The sequence below is a fragment of the Hyla sarda genome, chromosome 4 (genome assembly GCF_029499605.1).
Source record: "Hyla sarda isolate aHylSar1 chromosome 4, aHylSar1.hap1, whole genome shotgun sequence".
In the NCBI taxonomy this organism is placed as follows: domain Eukaryota; kingdom Metazoa; phylum Chordata; class Amphibia; order Anura; family Hylidae; genus Hyla; species Hyla sarda.
Window position 1 is genome coordinate 330,883,043 of NC_079192.1, and position 17,716 is coordinate 330,900,758.

General features: G+C 47.7%; 1 protein-coding gene across 15 annotated transcripts in view; it reads left to right on the forward strand.

Moving 5' to 3' along the window:
* LOC130369622 (uncharacterized) overlaps nucleotides 1-17,716 on the forward strand; it is a 214,064-nt gene that overhangs the window by 102,643 nt on the left and 93,705 nt on the right. For 12 of the 15 annotated variants that reach the window (XM_056575062.1, XM_056575066.1, XM_056575068.1 and 9 more), the window contains 2 exons: nucleotides 1,705-1,744; nucleotides 15,148-15,197. The exons of 1 other annotated variant lie outside the window; for it this stretch is intronic. In XM_056575062.1, coding sequence (XP_056431037.1) covers nucleotides 1,705-1,744; nucleotides 15,148-15,197 — 90 coding nt within the window. The remainder of the gene's footprint in view (nucleotides 1-1,704; nucleotides 1,745-15,147; nucleotides 15,198-17,716) is intronic. 2 more of the 15 variants (XM_056575067.1, XM_056575074.1) reach the window with 1 other exon arrangement.

A 17,716-nucleotide genomic window follows, 5' to 3' on the forward strand; every position in this document is an offset into this window, starting at 1 on the left:
CGTCCATTATAGCCAGATGAATCAAACGTCAATGCCCTTCACTTTTGGCTCTGTGCCCCGTCCAACTAACCACAGGAGACAGTTTCTATAGACTACAATGGAGCCAGTCTCCTGTAACTAGTCAGTGAGCTGAGCCAGGGAGTGAAGCATGCTGCCACGCACTTCGGCTATAACTGACAATATTAAAGGGGTAATCCGGCCCTAATACATCTTATCTCCTATCCAAAGGATATGGGATAAGATGTCTGATCGCGGGGGGTCCCGCTGCTGGGGACCCCCACAATCTGTCTGATTGTGGGGGTTCCCAGCGGCTGGACCCCCTCGATCAGACATCTTATCCCCTATCCTTTGGATAGGGGATAAGATGTATTAGGGCCGGAGGTACCCCTTTAAGGGACTCAGGAGTGGTGAGCTGGGGAGTGATGCACCCAGCTGCAGGCTTCACCTTGTTAAATCTAAGGATTGTAGTGGGTCCCAGCACTACAACTTGTCAAACGTTAATCTACATCACAGTAATGTTGTAAGGGTACGTTCACACATACAGGATCCTGCGCAAATTTGATGCGCAGGATTTGTAACTGCAGATTAGAAGCTGTGCTCAGTCATTTAGTTTACATTGAAAACTGCAGCAGAAAATCCTGTGCATCAAATCTGCGCATCAAATCTGCGTACGTGTGGACGTACCCTAAAGGGGTATTCCAGTATTTGCAAAAAAATATGTTGCTGTGGCCGTTAAAACATAGAAAAAAAAAGCTGTCCTTTCCTACCTCCAGTGGCTGGCTGTTCTCTTGCAGCTCCAGTTTGGTTCCTTCAAGTCTCCTGTTTTCTCCCTGTTTCCAAGACAAGTGGTTAGTGGAGAACCTGCCGACTCACTGCCGATCACGGACCGAGATGGGACACCACTGCGACAAGTGATTGGCTGAGCTGGCAGGTCCTGCACTGAGCTCTTTTCTTAGAAGCATGAAGAAGACAGATCAGGGAACCGGAAGTCGCTGCGTAAGTTTTGCTTTTTTACCATTGTTCAAAGGCTCCAGTAACATATTAAAATATTTTTTTCCATATGCAAAAATACCCTTTTAATTAAACCCAGACAGTTTTCATGATTTCTGCCTTTTGTGCCCTGGTTTATTTTTCTAATAGATTTTTGTAAAAGAATTGTCTCAGGTTGTGATCCTTCTGTCACAAGTCAGTGCAGTTGGGGACCTATTTTGACCACCAGATGTGCAATGGCTTTGGTTGTCCCTCTTATTAAATTGGCTGTTTTCTAGATTTGTTTAATTTTACACATCATGAATGAATAGGATTTGTAAACATGAATGTACCAGGAAGGGGATGATGCTTTTTAAAAGGGTTTCTCAGAAAGTGCTTACCATTGAATAGAAGTGCATTAAAGTGTCCCTGTCAAAAAAATAAAATAAATAAATAAAAGTTTGACTTGTTACAGAAACATCTCAGAAGTTTTCATCCGTCGGGGGTTTTATTGCTGAGACCCCCACCAATCATTAGTACAAGGTGGGAGAAGTGTGCAGTCATGTGGTTTACCAGCTTGCAGGGATTGAAATGTATTCTAATGATCTTTTTCCTTGGATACTCATAGAACACAGCACAGAATGTGATGTGAATACAACCTTACAAAGATCAAAAGATTTGTTAGTATTTATTTTTATTGGAAAACCTATTAACCTACAATTTTGTTTTATGCAGGTCCTATTGAGAAAGATTGTGATAGTCAATCAGACAGACGGTAATTCATACTTTTAGTAAGGTTGTTAGTTTGCTGTAATACACAATAGGCTTTTTTTGTGATTTAAGACCACATGCTCCCAACATATAATTCTTTAGGAAAAAATGGGAAGATTATTTGTCAAGGACTTCTAGATATTGCTTGTCTTTTTCAGAGGACCACTTGAATAAAATTTTTAGTTAAAAGGTCTGCTGCTCTCATCCAAACATTCATGTGTTCGGGGACAGAGAGAGGTAAGCCATTGCCTGACTTAGTCAATGGCTTCTCTGTGTGTGTTTCTGTGTCTCATATTCATATTTTCTGTATGAAGAGAGGGGCGATTGTGGCTTATTTTTCCGAAAACCAAAAGGTTAAGTTGTTGAAATTCAAGTGTCTGATCCCTCTTGTTGACGGAGGCAAAAGCCACCATGTATGTGAGCTAGTTGGTCAGTCCTATGTCTGTGGCAGCTGTTTGTTTGTTTAAAGGGGTACTTCACCCGTAGACATCTTATCCCCTATACAAAGGATAGGGGATAAGATGTCTGATCGCTGGGATGCTGCCGCTGGGGACCCCCGAGATCTCAGCTGCTGCACCCCAGACATCTGGTGCACAAAGCAAACTGTGCTCCGTGGCAGAGGAGTGGTGATGTGGGGTGGAGGCTCGTGACATCACGGTCACGATCCCCGCTCGTGACGTTACCACCACGCCCCCTCAATGCAAGTCTATGGGAGACTATGCAAGTCTATGTCGCCGTGGCCATGACATCATGACTGGGGCGTGGCCGTGACATCATGACTGGGGCATGGCCGTGACATCATGACTGGGGCGTGGCCGTGACATCATGACTGGGGCGTGGCCGTGACATCATGACTGGGGCGTGGCCGTGACATCATGACTGGGGCGTGGCCGTGACATCATGACTGGGGCGTGGCCGTGACATCATGACTGGGGCGTGGCCGTGACATCATGACTGGGGCGTGGCCGTGACATCATGACTGGGGCGTGGCCGTGACATCATGACTGGGGCGTGGCCGTGACATCATGACTGGGGCGTGGCCGTGACATCATGACTGGGGCGTGGCCGTGACATCATGAGTCTCCGGCGCTGCACCCAATGCTCTAAACCAACGCCGGGTGCAGCAGGGAGATTGTAGGGGTCCCCAGTGGCGGGGACACCCACGGTCAGACATCTTATCCCCTTTCCTTTGGATAGGGATAAGATGTCTAGGGGCAGAGTACCCCTTTAATATAAAATAGTTTTCATGTTGAACCTTATTAGTTCATAGAAGAGATAATTTTCTGAAATGGCCCTGTCATAGTAATTGATACTATAATGCTATAGTTATTGATGTGAAAAGTAGGTTGGATCCAGCTCACAGAAAAAATGCAGCAAAACTTAACGTTTAATAGAACATGTTGCGGTGAGCTGATCTTTTTTTTTTTTTTTTCCTTTGTACCTATAGTTATTGATACTGTAATAGTTGAATTACATTTAATGTGTGTATTAACAGCTATGTACCAAGTCTTCAGACCTTTTTCACATATTGTTACATTGTGCTAAAAAAAAAAAAAAAAAAGTTTTGGGCTCAATACCCCATAATGAAAATGTGAAATCAGAATGTTTAGAGATTTTGGCTAATTTGTTAAAAAGGAAAAAACTAAAATACTGAATTGACATAAGTAGTCGGACCCTTTACTTCATACTTGCAGCACCTTTAGCAGACTCCAGTCTTCTTGGATATGATGCAACTCGGTTTGTATACCTGGATTTGGGGATTTTTTGCCATTCTTCTCTGAGGATCCTCTCAAGCTCTGTCCAGCTGGATTGGGGCTGTTTTCAGGTCTTTCCAGAGATGTTCCAATAGGTTCAAGTTAGGGCTTTGGCTGGGCCTCTCATGGACATTCGGAATTGTCTATAAGACACTCCTGTGTTGTCTTGGCTTTGTGCTTGGGATCATAGGCCCAAATATATCAAACTGTATGAAAGAAAAACTGGAGAGATTTTCCCACAGTAGCCAATCACAGCTCAGCTTTCACTTTACCAGAGCTTGTTAGCTGAGCTGTGATTGGTTGCTGTGGGAAAATCTCTCAAGTTTTTCTGTCACACAGTTTGATAAATCTCCCCCATTGCCTTGTTGAACGAGTAACTGGTCTAGTTCATGGAGCAGGGGGAGCGGTCGCTTTGTGTGCGAGTACAGCGCGTATATATGGCGAATCGCATATTGCTTCATTGTGTCTTCTCGTAGTGCCATTTTGCCGCTCTGAGCAGGCACATCTAAAGGCAGCATGTAACGGTCCTTCAGCGGCAGATCCGCAGCGTAAAATACGCTGTGGATCCGTCCGTGTGAATGTACCCTTGATGGGGAAAAGGGGTGTTTTATTTTCACTATCGGCTCCATTGGGGGACCCAGACCATGGGTGTATGCTGCTGTCACTAGGAGGCTTGACACTATGGCAACAAGAGAAGTCTGCTCCTCCCAGCAGGGTATACCTGCCACAGGCACCTGAGGTAATCAGTTTTAGCTTAGTGTCTTAAGGAGGTGGACATGGTCTGGAGTTGTCTCCAGACCAGGTCTTATGTTTTATTATTTTCCTAGTTAGGGATGTGTTAGTTTTTTTATTCCTTTTACTTTCATGTTTTCAGGTGGGGATTCAGGAACTGCGGCTCACTGTCTCCCCATTGCCATTGAGGGGGCACAGACATTGCTTATATGCACTGTTAGCCCCCTCTCGCCAACGGTCAGCGCCTGGGGTTGTACCTCATGGGTCCGGGTCCCCCTATTTCCCTGCTCGCCTCGCTCGCACATGGTAGCTCGGAGTGATGCAGGTGACAGAAAGCTGACTGAAGACTTCATAGAAGACTTCATTAGGTAAGTTCTTCTGACTGAGGTGAGTATATTCCCATTCTCCTAGGTACAGCCTTACACGCTCTGGAGACCCTCACTTTTTGCCCACTTTTTCTCAGGGGCTGGCCTGGACAGGTTTTTTTTCTATATTTATTGAAAAAACTTGGGTGAGCAGGAGCATTTTTGGACTGGGGCACAACTTTATTCAGAGGGCACTATACTTTTCACTTTCCTGAACGATATGTGTGTGTGGTGTGTGTTTCTTTAAGCGTCAGACAGCCGTGGCGTTTTTACTATGCAGGCGCATCAAGCGCCGGCTTACTTTCGCTTTCGGCAGCAGTCGGCTGCCGGCGGCGTCTCGCTCGCTCGCTTCCCCGCGAGCGCATATGCGAATGACATCTGCACTCGGGGAGAGGAGCGGGCGTCGGCGCCATTACTGACCTTCTTGTCAGAAGCTGAGGGCGCTATAGCTCCGCCCCCTCTGTTGCAGGGCTTCTGAGAGGCGCGAATTAGCCTCCAATCAGCAATGTGCGCTCGTTGTGAGAGGCAGGGGCCAATCAGCAGTGCCCCTGCTCCTGGCCCGCCCCTCTTTTGCTATTGGCCGGCATTTCTCCACTAGAATGGAGTTCTCCTTACAGCAGCTGCCCTGGGGTCACAGACTTGGGCTGCACAGACAACTGGAGCTTTAGTTCATCATTTTGTCTGTAAAAGCTGTAATTCCAAAATTCCTGGTTCTGCTGAACCCATTTGCTCCCTCTAAACAGTTATCTGGAGTGTTAGCCACTCATTATATGGTAGCCCTTGGGGGAGGTATAGTGCAGTTGGGGTGTTGCTTCAGAACATAAGGGGTTAATTTAACCCCTGTCACTCGTGACGCCAGGGTGAGGGTTAATACGCTGAGGTAAATCTCCGGCCTATCGCCACCCTTCCCAGGAATGATACTTGCGGTGCATGCAACTAACAGCAACAGTCTTAGTAACACGGTCTCTATATAGCATGGCAGTGATTGACAGATGCTGAGGACTGTTGACTTATCCAAAGAGTTATTAGATTTAGGATTTTTGCAGAGACTCGTCCCGATTTAGGGGAATATTTAGGTCCGGTGATCTTGCTGAGGTAATAGGGATTGAAGTAACTCACAGTTTTGAGAGATGACCGTTGCCGCAAGGCTTAGGCCTGGTTACTGCTGATGACAGCTGCGCAGATCCTGTCCTCATCAGCAGCCCACGAGGAAAGAGAGATGCTGCTTGCTTGGCAGCCCAGGAACAAGAGAGATTAATGGCCGCTGCTCCCTTATATGTGCAGGGCCGTTTTGGATTGGTCCGTGTCGCCTGTCACTCACCGTTACAAGGCATGGTGGGTGAATACGTCACAGGGACCTCCAAAGGTCCTTAAGCAAAACCATAGAGTTTCTACCTGATCATGTGACCCACAGGTCCTGCTACACAAATCTCAATTAGAACCAATATATATCTACTAAGTGAGAGGTGACAAGGGGAAGACTAGACAAGAGGGACCCCGACGTCCTAGGGACTCTGGCTATGGGTACCTTTACATAGTTAACGTATAGGATACGGTACCGGGACACCACAAACCCCCTTACTTAAAATAAGTTGACCTCGACGCCTGTCCCCTAAGGCAGAGGAACTAGGACTAAAACCGGATTATACCAATAAATTTGCTATACATCCTAAGTAAACATAGAACACATTTACATTCTCTGATACTCTTACTAGTATCTGGACTAGACAGTAGTAATCTATCTAAACATTTGAATAAAGCTATCTAACCTTTTGTTTCTAACTCCTTAGACATTTTTATTTTAGCTTACACATTTTATGAGGCTAACTAGACATAAGTACAACTCTCTATACATTTAGCTTCAAGCTGACTAGACATTTTTATTATCTCACACATTTTTTTTATTTTTGCCAACAATAAGTTACCTGTTAGTACACAAAAGTTATACTGGCTAGCCGGAAGCTAGGTCACAGTAAGATGGCTGCTAGGGTCTATCGGCTACACGCTACTTACCCCTAGAGCACTTCCAAATAACCTACCTAGGTTACCTTTAGAAATACGTGTTTAATTCTATACTCGCAAGAGCACCTACTGGCTAGGTGGAGCATCTCACACACGCAATACAGAGAAAAGAAATATGAGTTTACCTAACAGTGGCAGGAATTGGACATCAATAGGGTACCATTCCTAAGTGTTTCTTGAATGTGAGATATATTTTATTTTTGTGTATGTACTGAAATAGATTGAGGTAGTACATTTAAGTCAGGAGTTTAGAGTACTATGTGTGCAAGTACTATCCTAAGGGTGAGTTACCCTATCATTTTTGTTGAGACAGGTGCTAGTGATTGGCGATAGCAATAATACTACCCTCAGAGGAGCTGGGGTGTCACCTATTAAGTAGCTACTAAAACACCTTTAGCATTTTATACATTTGTATGTACAAGAATTATTTACGTTTTTAGGGTTTAGTGTACACGTGCAATACACTGACATTTTTTTTTGTTTACAACTCTTACCTACTTCTTTATGTACATAGACACTAGGCTATTTTTCTATGCACAACCTTTACCTGTTTATGTACACAGACACGAGGATACCTTCCTGTGTACAAGAACCATATACATATTTACTATACAAACTTACACAATTATCAACACTCCAACAGGGTTCAGACGCATTCACCTGATAAGTGCAACATTTAGCATAAGAGTTCTTATGAAGCTGCTGGTATATACATAAAACAGATGTGTAAGGATCAGCAGTCCACCTACACTAAGCGTTCACGGGAAAATATACAAATTGGCGTGTAAGGATCAGAAGTCCACCTACACTAAGAGTTCATGGGAAGGGAAAGGAAACACGGCTTTACCACAAATCAGCCGGGTACGGTCCTTATGAATCTCCTACTGGCTAGGAGTCTCTTGACTTAATATTCAGGCACAAAGCTTGATGGTTACGTTGCTGAACTTAAAACTGAAACAATCTTAGGACAGTCCTGCTAGGCACAATTTTTGAACTTTGTTACTGAAAAACAAAAGTGGTTAGTCAGAGAAACAACAGGACATTACTTTAGAGTCTCTTTAGAGGATGTTCTTCCTCACTCTTGTTGTGCCTCTCCTGGTTTCTCTGTACCTCCCAACATCAGGGGCAGATATGGAATTAACATAGCTCTGCCACACCACATTGGTGAGGGTGGAGTGGTTGATGGTAGGATTAGGCTTACTAGCGGAATGTAAGTGGGGCAATAGGGCTTGAGCACCATTTCCAAACTAGGATGGACCCATGACCCTTTTGTCAGTACCATGGAATCAGGCAAACTCTCCATGTCAGAAGAGGGCCTTGGTACATACGTTGGTACCTGTGCAGGAGGCAAACTCTCATTGCTCCGAGAGGGCCTAGGTACATGCGTTGGTACCTCTGGAACAGACAAACTCTCATTGCTCCGAGAGGGTCTAGGTACGGTCTTTGGCGCCCGCAATTTGGGCTTACTTTCTTGAACTTGAGCAGGACTTAGCACTTTACTGCACACAGAAGATGATGAACGTGACTCTTTGCTGTACACAAAAGTAATCTTTGCTGTTGAGGCTCCCCCTCCTTGGGTACGTTGATGGAGGATTTAGGAGCGGACCATTTTGGCCTCAAGTTGAAGGGGTCTGATTTCCAATCAGTTGACGGGAAATACTTGAAAGTAAGCTGTGTTGGGGCAGTTGGTCTTGTGACCGCAGCAGCCCATTCTCCACGCAGGCTCTGGACGGGGGTGTACTCCACAATTTCAACCACCTCCAGGGAGTAGAACTTCTTGTGTAGATATGGCCTTTGTACTGTTCGCCGGTTTATGAGGATGGTCTGCCCAGTGTGGCAGTCAAGAAGTGTCCCATAACCTCTGACCTTGTCGAACTTGGCCACAGTTGCTCTTCTTCTTTCTAATGGCTTCTTCCCTTCTCGGGGATGATCCCATTTGCGTATGTACAATGCCTCCATTTCTTTGGTATTTTCTTGATACCACACTTTTTCTTCATGCACGTGCTTAGGGGCATACAGTTCTTTGTGTCGGGCCTTTAACTTTTCCATCAATTCGGCAAGCTCGGCTTCCTGATGGGCCCTTTCTTTTTGTGCAGCTGGAATTTGTGGGATTGGCTTCCCAGGTATTGGCTGAAGTACCTTGTGTATATATTCGATCAGCTCCGGCTCATCTCCAAACACCTACTGCGGCAATTTCAGTGAGCACTGGGTACTCACCTCAGACTCCTCTGATGGGATCTCGGGCCACGAACCCCAAGTTCTGTGGTGAGGGAACAATCTCACCGGCGATGCACCTCCAGGTGTCCCTGCGCTCTCTGCTGGAGGTGTGTCTGACCAATCGTCGTCATCATCAGGCAGTGGGGGAAGATTGCAGGCCCCCTCTTCGTATTAATTACAACCGCTGCAGACGGTCAGCAAGTTCTTGGAAAAGTCTGGCTGCGACTGCCACGACTTTTCGTTGTTCCGGTGCCATTTTGCCATCTTCTCCATGTGGAACGCTGCTCTCCGCCATTTCTGTACTCTCCGGCTCTTTGTGCAGACTGAAGAGGTCGCTCTGCGCGGTGTCTTTTATAGTAGGCTTTCCCAAAATTGCGGCCGGCAGGAAGGACGTCATCGGTGCAGCCCCGACTTTCGGTCCCTCCAGAGACAACTCCTGTATCTCCAAGTTCCCTTTCGGCTGTGATACAGCAACTTGGCAGCCACACCCAGGGGCGGGGCGCAGCACAGGCCTTCTTCGCGTGCTTTTCCGGCAGCAGTTCAGCCCCGCCTGTGCTGACCGGACCAGGATCGCAGCATGAACTCATTACGCAGTTTACACATATGGTTGCAGATAAATTTTCGCCTCCCCCCTTACTTTCCTCGTGGCCCCTTTGCATGGTGCACCACGGACACCTCTTCCGTACACAACAACACGGTTTACAGCACATGAATAAAGTTCGTTGCTTGGGGGGGGAGTACACTTTCACTAGTGGCAACAGTAGTAGGCACACACCCAAATCCCGTTCGTGCGACGCCAAAAAGGCTTTGTGGTAGCCCTTGGGGGGGGGTATAGTGCAGTTGGGGTGTTGCTTCAGAACATAAGGGGTTAATTTAACCCCTGTCACTCGTGATGCCAGGGTGAGGATTATTACGCCGAGGTAAATCTCCGGCCTATCGCCACCCTTCCCAGGAACGATAGGTGCGTGCTTAAATGAATGAAGGTCCACAATGGAGATGAACTTGAACTTGCATAAACTTTACTGAAGTACTTGCGGTACATCCAATTAACAGCAACAGTCTTAGTAATGCAGTCTCTATATAGCACGGCAGTGATTGACAGATGCTGAGGACCATTGACTTATCCAAAGAGTTATTAGATTTAGGATTTTTGCAGAGATCCGTCCGGATTTAGGGGAATATTTAGGTCCGGTGATCTTGCTGAGGTAATAGGGATTGAAGTAACTCACAGTTTTGAGAGAGGTCCTTAAGCAAAACCATAGAGTTTCTACCTGATCACGTGACCCGCAGGTCCTGCTACACTCCGTACAGGTAAATAACCAAATATATACAGTTTCTATACCTATAGCTATACAAATAGAACCACTATATATCTACTGACTAAGTGAGAGGTGACAAGGGGAAACTAGACGAGGGACCCCGACGTCCTAGGGACTCTGGCTATGGGGACCTCTACACAGGTAACGTATAGGATACGGTACCGGGACACCACAATTACATCTGTAAAAGCTGTATCTCAAAAATTTCTGGTACACTTGTTCTGCCTGCTCCACTGCTCCCCCAGACCCCCCTGCTATTCTACCCCGGTTGTCTACCAGACCCGGTGGGTTCGGCCACCCCTCCAGCCTGGGTTCTCTCCCTCCTCCATTCTATATCCGACTTGGCTCAGGTCTCCCATTATGTGGTGACTGCATTGGAGAGACCCTCCGGAGGGCCCCACTCTCCTCCTATACTGATGCTCTCGCAGCGTCATGGGGGTGTTTTTCATCTGACTCATCCTCCGAGTCTTCTGGCAGGCACGGGCGCTCCCCTCACAGGCATCGCTCCGTTACTCCGCCCTGTAGCAAGCGTCGCTCCCCTAGAGGATGCTCCCATGGTCGCCGCTCTGGTTCTCCAGACCTGCGTACCTGGTCAATCTCCCCCTCTTCCAGGGCTACGTCACACGTTCCCATTCACCTGGAGAACTTGTGGATGCAGTTTCCGATTCAGCCTCTGATTCAGAGGACCACACGCATATGTCGGACATGGTGTACTCATTGGTCTCGGCCACAAGAGACACCTTCCATCTAGAGGACCCAGGAACTTCGGACGTGGCTCCAGAAGTTTCCTTTAATCATGCTCAACATCCAGGGCTGCCTCACCTCGTTCCCATTCTCCCGGAGAACTTGTGGATTGGGTTTCTGATTCGGCCTCCGACTCAGAGGACCACACGGATATGCCTGATGTGGTGTACTCATTGGTTTCGGCCAGAAGAGACTCCTTCCAGCTAAGGACCCAGGAACTTCGGACGTGGTCCAGAAGTTTCCACTCATCGTGCCCGACCTCCTCCAGGGCTGCCTCACCTCGTTCCCATTCTCCTGGAGAACTTGCGGATGAGGTTTCTGATTCGGCCTCAGACTTAAAGGAACGCACGGATGCCTGATGTGGTGTACTCTGTGATTTCCGCCATAAGATACACCTTCCATCTAAAGGACCCAGGAACTTCGGACGTGGTTCCAGAAGTCTCCTTTTATTCATGCCCGACCGGCACCCAAGACCTTCAGTTCTCACGCTGAATTTTACGCCGTGCTGGTATCCGCCTGGAGGCACCCTGACAAGAAGTTTCAGGAAACTTAGAAGGTTCAAGCGCGGTATCCCTTTGCCAAGGACCTCTTTGCTCGGTGGACCTCATCTCCAACTGTGGATCTGCCGGTCTCCCGCCTCTCTAAGGCGCCTACCGGGCCTTTGGCTGATGCGGCGGCCTTCAAGATCCAGCCGACATGAAAGTGGAGACTTTGGCAAACTTTGCCTTGAGACAGCAGGATCTTCCTGCTTTTGCTTCGGCCTGGGGGTCAAGGGCTCTTTCAGTATGGTCTCCCAACTCCGCCAGGGTAGCCTTCAAGATCCCTCTGGAGGATTTCTTTAATCTAGCTCCTGATGCTCCGCAGCTGGGGATTTTCTGTTCCATGTGCAGCCACTGTGCTGCCTTTGCCACAAGCTACCTGGTAGCCACCGTCCCTCCATGTGGCTTAAAGCCTGGAATGTGGACGCCGCCTTCAGGAAGTGAGGCGTCGGGCGGAAGAGAGTTCTTTACTACCTCTGGATATGGCTCACAGAACCGCCTTCCGCCGTAAGTCCTCCTTCAGGTTCTGCGGACCTTTGGTGCCACACAGGGTGCCAACAAAAGGTCCGGCCGGGCACCTTCACGGGAAGAGCGCTTCCTCCTTCCAGACCTGTCCCTCCCGGAGGTCTGCTATCCGTTCAGGCTGTTTTGCGGCCCCATCAGGCACCTGTAGGCCTTCCTCGATCTGATGGGTCACCCCCACCCGACGACCTTTCTCGGGTGGTTGGTCGCCTCTTACTCTTCAGGGATGCCTGGACTACGCACATTCATTGTCCCGGTTCCTTCAGGGGAACGTTTTCGAGGTTTATTCCAACCTCTTTGTGGTCCCCAAGAAAGGCTTTTCTGTTCGCCCAATCTTGGTTCTCGAGTATCTCAGCCAGCATCTTCTGCTTCCCATCCCGAATGGAGTCTATCCGTTCAGTGCTGGCGTCCCTGGTTCATGGGGAATTTTCATTCCTCGGTGGACATCAAGGATGCCTGCCTCAACATCTCATTGTTCCGGTCATCAGCGGTACCTCCGCTTTGCAGTTCCGGACGGTCATTTTCTATCGTGGCTCTCCATTTCGGTTTGGCCACTTCTCCGCGGACCTTTAACAAAGTCCTGGCCCCTTTTACGGACAACAGTTGTTTCTGTGATTCCTTACTTGGACGACCTTCTGATCAGAGTTCCAGACAGGGCCCAGATCCTGGAGAATCTTAGTCTCAACCTCCAGACCTTGTCTCTCTTCGGTTGGATGGTCATTCGGGACAAGTCCAACCGCTTTCCTGGGGCTCCAGTTCGACGCGGCCTCTGCCCGTTTTCAACTCTGCCGACCAATCGGCTGACTCTCTTATCAAGAGTCCGATGACTTCGGCACCCTGCTCCAGTTTCCATTCGTTTTTGGATGGATGTCCTGGGTCAGTTAGCGGCGGCCGTGAAGGCTGGGCCATTTGCCCAGTTTCACCACCGACCTCTTCAATTGGTGATTCTTTTCCGGTGGGACAGGTCTCCATTGTCACTCGACAGTCTTGTTGGTCCCTTCTATGGTGGCTGCGTTTCCCCCCTGCTTTTTCGGGCGCTCTCCTTCCTGCCCCTCCCTGCAAGTCTGTCGGGCTGGGGAGGTGTTTTCAAGGACCGGCCGGTCTGGGGCCTTGGTCCCTCGAGAAGCCCTTTTCCCCTTCAACATGTTGGGGCCTAGGACAATCCTTCTTCGCTTGCTTCTTGGGAAATTCCCTTCTGGGCGGAACTCAGGTTTCCGGCCATCTCAGCGCTTTTCATTCTGGGCTTTTCTGGGATGTGGTCTTTCTCAGCCGGTCCTCAGCCATCCAAGGCGAGTGGTCCCTACGTCCGGAGGTGTTTGCAGTGATCTGCAACCTCTGGGGCGCTCCAGGCATGGACCTCTGCATGTCCCGCCACAACCAAGCGTTTCTCTTTCTTGGTTGGGCTTTGCCCTACCTTATCTGTTTCCTCCCCTTCCTCTCTTTTCGGAGTCCTGAGGAAACTCACAGCAGAGGGCGTTCCCGCCATTCTCGTGGCCCAGACTGGCCCCGGCGGGCGTGGTACGTCGTCGTGGTCAGGCTCCTGTACTACTTACCTCTGCACCTTCCCTATCGTCCAGACCTCCTATATCAGGTCTCCTGTGCCACCCCTATTTACCGTCTCTGCTTTTGACGGCATGGCGGTTGAGGCAGCGGTTCTGAGGACCCGCGGTTTCTCTTCCCAAGTGGTTTACACCATGCTGAGAGCTCACAAGCCTTCCTCTGCAAAGATTTACCACCATACCTGGTGGTCTTATTTCTGTTGGTGTGAAACACAGCCTTTTTCTCCGGTCGTAGTTGGCTTTCGGCCGTTTCCATTCTTTTTTGGCGTTCAATTATCATGTCCGAACCTAGTTCAGGGAGTGGCACAAGCTGCCCCTCCTTATCAGTTCCCTTTTTTCCCTTGGGACTTACACTTGGTCTTAGGTGCTCTGCAGGATGCCCCTTTTGACCCTCTCAGGGACATTTCTTTTCGCCTCCTTCCCCGGAAGGTGGCGTTCCTTATTGCTCTTACCCCTGTTAGGAGGGTGTCAGAGCTGATAGCTCTCTCCTGCCGTTCTCCCTTCCTGGTGGTATACCAGGACAAGTTGTTTTCCGTCCAGGTCCGTCCCTCTTACCTGAGATGGTTTTGTGACTTTTTCATCTAAATAATACAGTATCTGTATTGGGACATCCCTAGCCTGATGTCCTGATCACTCTAGATCAGGTTTTCATTAAGAATATCTCTGTACTTTGCTTTTTCAGCTTTCCCTCAATCCAGACCAGTCTCCCTTTCCTAGCCACTGAAAAACTGGGGATGGTATTGTACAGGTGATATTCAGTGCCCGGTTCCCCAGACATGATGCTTAAAATTGAAGGCAAAAATGACATTTTGGTTTATCAGACCAGAGAATTTACTTTGTCCTTTAGGCTGGGTTTACACTAGGGAATTTCTGAGTGGAATTCCATTTTGAATTTCAGAAGCTCCAGGGCAGCAGAGTCCCATTGCGGACAGTGGGATTTTGCTGCAGTGTTTGCTACAGAATTTCGGCCGTAGAAATTCATCTATCGACAGAATAAAATCTGATTCAGTGCTGCAGTGATGGCTGACCTTCTGAAAGTTACTCCCATCTGCATGCAGGATCTGTGGAGCTCAGCCAGAGTGACCATTCTTGATCACCTCTCCTACCAACGCTCTAGGAAGAGATCCTGTGTTTTCCAAACATCTTCTATATATAGGAATTTTGGAGGCCACTGTGCTTGTGGAAACTTTCAGTGCAGCAGAAATGTTTTTGTGCCCTTCTCCAGATCTGTGCCTCCACATAACAACGATATCTTTCCAAAGCATGTCCAATGAACTGAATGTACTGTAGATGGACTCCTATAAAGGTGTAGACACCTCTCAAAAGATGATCACGAGAAATACGAGGGAACCCAGAGCTAAATTTCAAGTGTCATAGCAAAGGGTCTGAATACTTATGTCCATGTGTATTTTTTTTGTTCCTTTTTTAAAAATTTGCCAACATTTCTAACATACCCCATCATGACCAAGGGAAAAGAATATCAGGTGCAGAATAATGGGAAAATTGCCAAAGGTCCCAACATAACAAAATGGGAAAAAAGTGAAAGGGTTTGAACACTTTCCAAATGCACATGATAACACTGTATTCTGTAATTACATTTTTAAACTAATATTAAACTTAAATTTTTTTTCTAGTAATTTGAATCAGAAGCAAACTTGTGATCCAGATACTTTTTTGGTTCCAGGTAACTAAATATAAGAGGGGCTTTAGGGGATATGTAAAATATTAGGGATCGACCGATTATCGGTTTGGCCAATATTATCGTCCGATATTCACGATTTTGGACGTTATCGGTATTGGCAATTACCTTGCCGATAATCCGATAATGCACCACCTCCCCTACCGCACTGCTTCCGGGTATAGTAGGAAATCCCGCGCATGCGTAGTATCGGCCGGGATGAGAAGGAGAGTGTAAAACATTATATGAATGTTCATTAGTCGGGCAGTGCTGCGGGCCAGGCGGCGGTAATGTCACAGTGCCAGATGAAGGCAGTAACCGTGCCAGTTAGCAGCTAATTTAAATATACAGAAAAACTGTTACAACGGGCGAACGGCGCGGCGCATCCGGGCAAGGTAGGACTCAAAATGTTCAGTGTCTCCCGCACTATCCATCTGTACCTGTGGATAGTGCGGGAGAAAACATATGACGGTTTTCCTTTTAAAGCACCCGCTTTAAATCAATGATCTGCAGCCGCTTCTTCTGGAATATCAGTATAGTAAAAGTTGTGTTCAGGGCTTCACACTCATGCTCGTGGTTACAGTAATACATACGTACCTGTATGGAAAACATTACACTAAACCTAACGGTCAGATTTGTGTCCAATGACCGCGACGGAGGGCACGCCTTTAGTGGGCATACCTTGTAATGGATGATTTGAAAAGAGGGAGCGTTGGGAGGGGTCCGCAAATGTCACGTATGCCCCGCCCCTAGCAGCAGGGGCGTTACATACCCCCGCCCCTACCCACCACTACTTGATGCCTCGCCCCTCACACAAGCTCCCGTATCTCACACAAATTCAGCCAATAGGCTTCCCACTTGTGTTCAGGGCTTCACACTCGTGCTCGTGGTTACAGTAATACATACGTACCTGTATGGAAAACATTACACTAAACCTAACGGTCAGATTTGTGCCCAATGACCGTGACAGATGGCACGCCTTTAGTGGGCAAAAATTAACCTGGTAGGAATAGAAAAGGGGTTTATAATCATGGATCAGATACCAACAACCTTAACACAAACCCCAATTTTGCCTCTGAATTGAGACCGAAATACAGAATCTGCGAACTAGCTAGCCTAGTAATTGATGCCTGGAATCAAAGCGGTGGTAGACTTTCTTATTCTGTAATAAACGAGTTGGCATTGAAACCATATCAAACTGACATACAAGCAGATAATTGCCTCTTTAACATACTTGCCTGTGACATAGTGGTAAGAAGGAAACCCATAGATACCTGTCAGGCACCGTATGAAACTATCCGGTCCCTGCTATTAGTTGGCACGCTACCTGACAAACCTGGCCTGTGCGTCATGACAACTTCACAGTGTATGCTCCTGCAGGCGTGGCAGGTATGAAGCGTATACAACTGCCTACTTGTCGTGAGGTACTAGTTCGGCAGACGTGTCAGTAAAACAATTACGCAGTGCCTTCACCTGCAGACGTGGCAGGTAGCACGGGTATACAACAGTCTGTGAAGCGTGATGTTATTGCTCTGAAGATATATCAGTAAAAACAACCTGTGTGGTGCCTCCCCCTGCATACACGGCAGGCATAACGGGTAAACAAGCCACCTATGTGTCGTAATGTTATTGCTCTGAAGACGTGTCAGTAACCATAACCTGCGTGGTGCCTCCCCCTGACAACGTGGCAGTCATACCGGGTAACACAACCACCTATATATGTCTTAATGTTATTGCTCTGAAGATGTGTCGGTAACAATAAGTTGTGTGTTGCCTCCCCCTGCAAATGTGGCAGGCATAATGGGTAAACAACCACCTATGTGTCGAAATATTATTGCTCTGAAGATGTGTCAGTAGCCATAACTTGTGTGATACTGACCCCTGCAGACGTGGCAGGCATAATGGGTAAACAACCACACATGTAATGTATAGTTATTGCTTTGAAGACTTGTCGGTCGCAATTAACTGTGGTGCCACCCCCTGCGGACGTGGCATGCATCTGTCTGTCGAGATGCCGTTGCTCTGAACATGTGTCCGTGACAACAACTATGTCGTGCATCCCTCTGCAGACGTTGCAGTGAACGGGTGTACCCCCCACCTATGTATCGTGAGGTGTTGCTCAGAAGAAAACGTGTCAGTAGCAACAATTATGTGGTGCATCCCCCTGCAGACGTGGCCGGTATCACGGGTGTACAACCGCCCATGAATTGAGATGTTATTGCTCTGAAGACGTGTCAGTATCAATAACCTGCGTGGTGTCTCCCCCTGCAGAAGTGGCAGGCATAATGGGTAAACAAGCCACCTATGTGTCGTAATATAATTGCTCTGCAGCCGTGTCAGTAAAATACCCTGCGTGGCACTTTTTTTCTGCAAAAGTGGTAGGCATAACAGGTAAACCACCTATGTGTCATAATGCTATTACTCTGAAGATGTGTCAGTAACAATAACCTGCGTGGTGCTTCCCCCTGCAGTCGTGGCAGGCATATCAGGTAAACAACCACCTATGTGCCGTAATGTTATTGCTC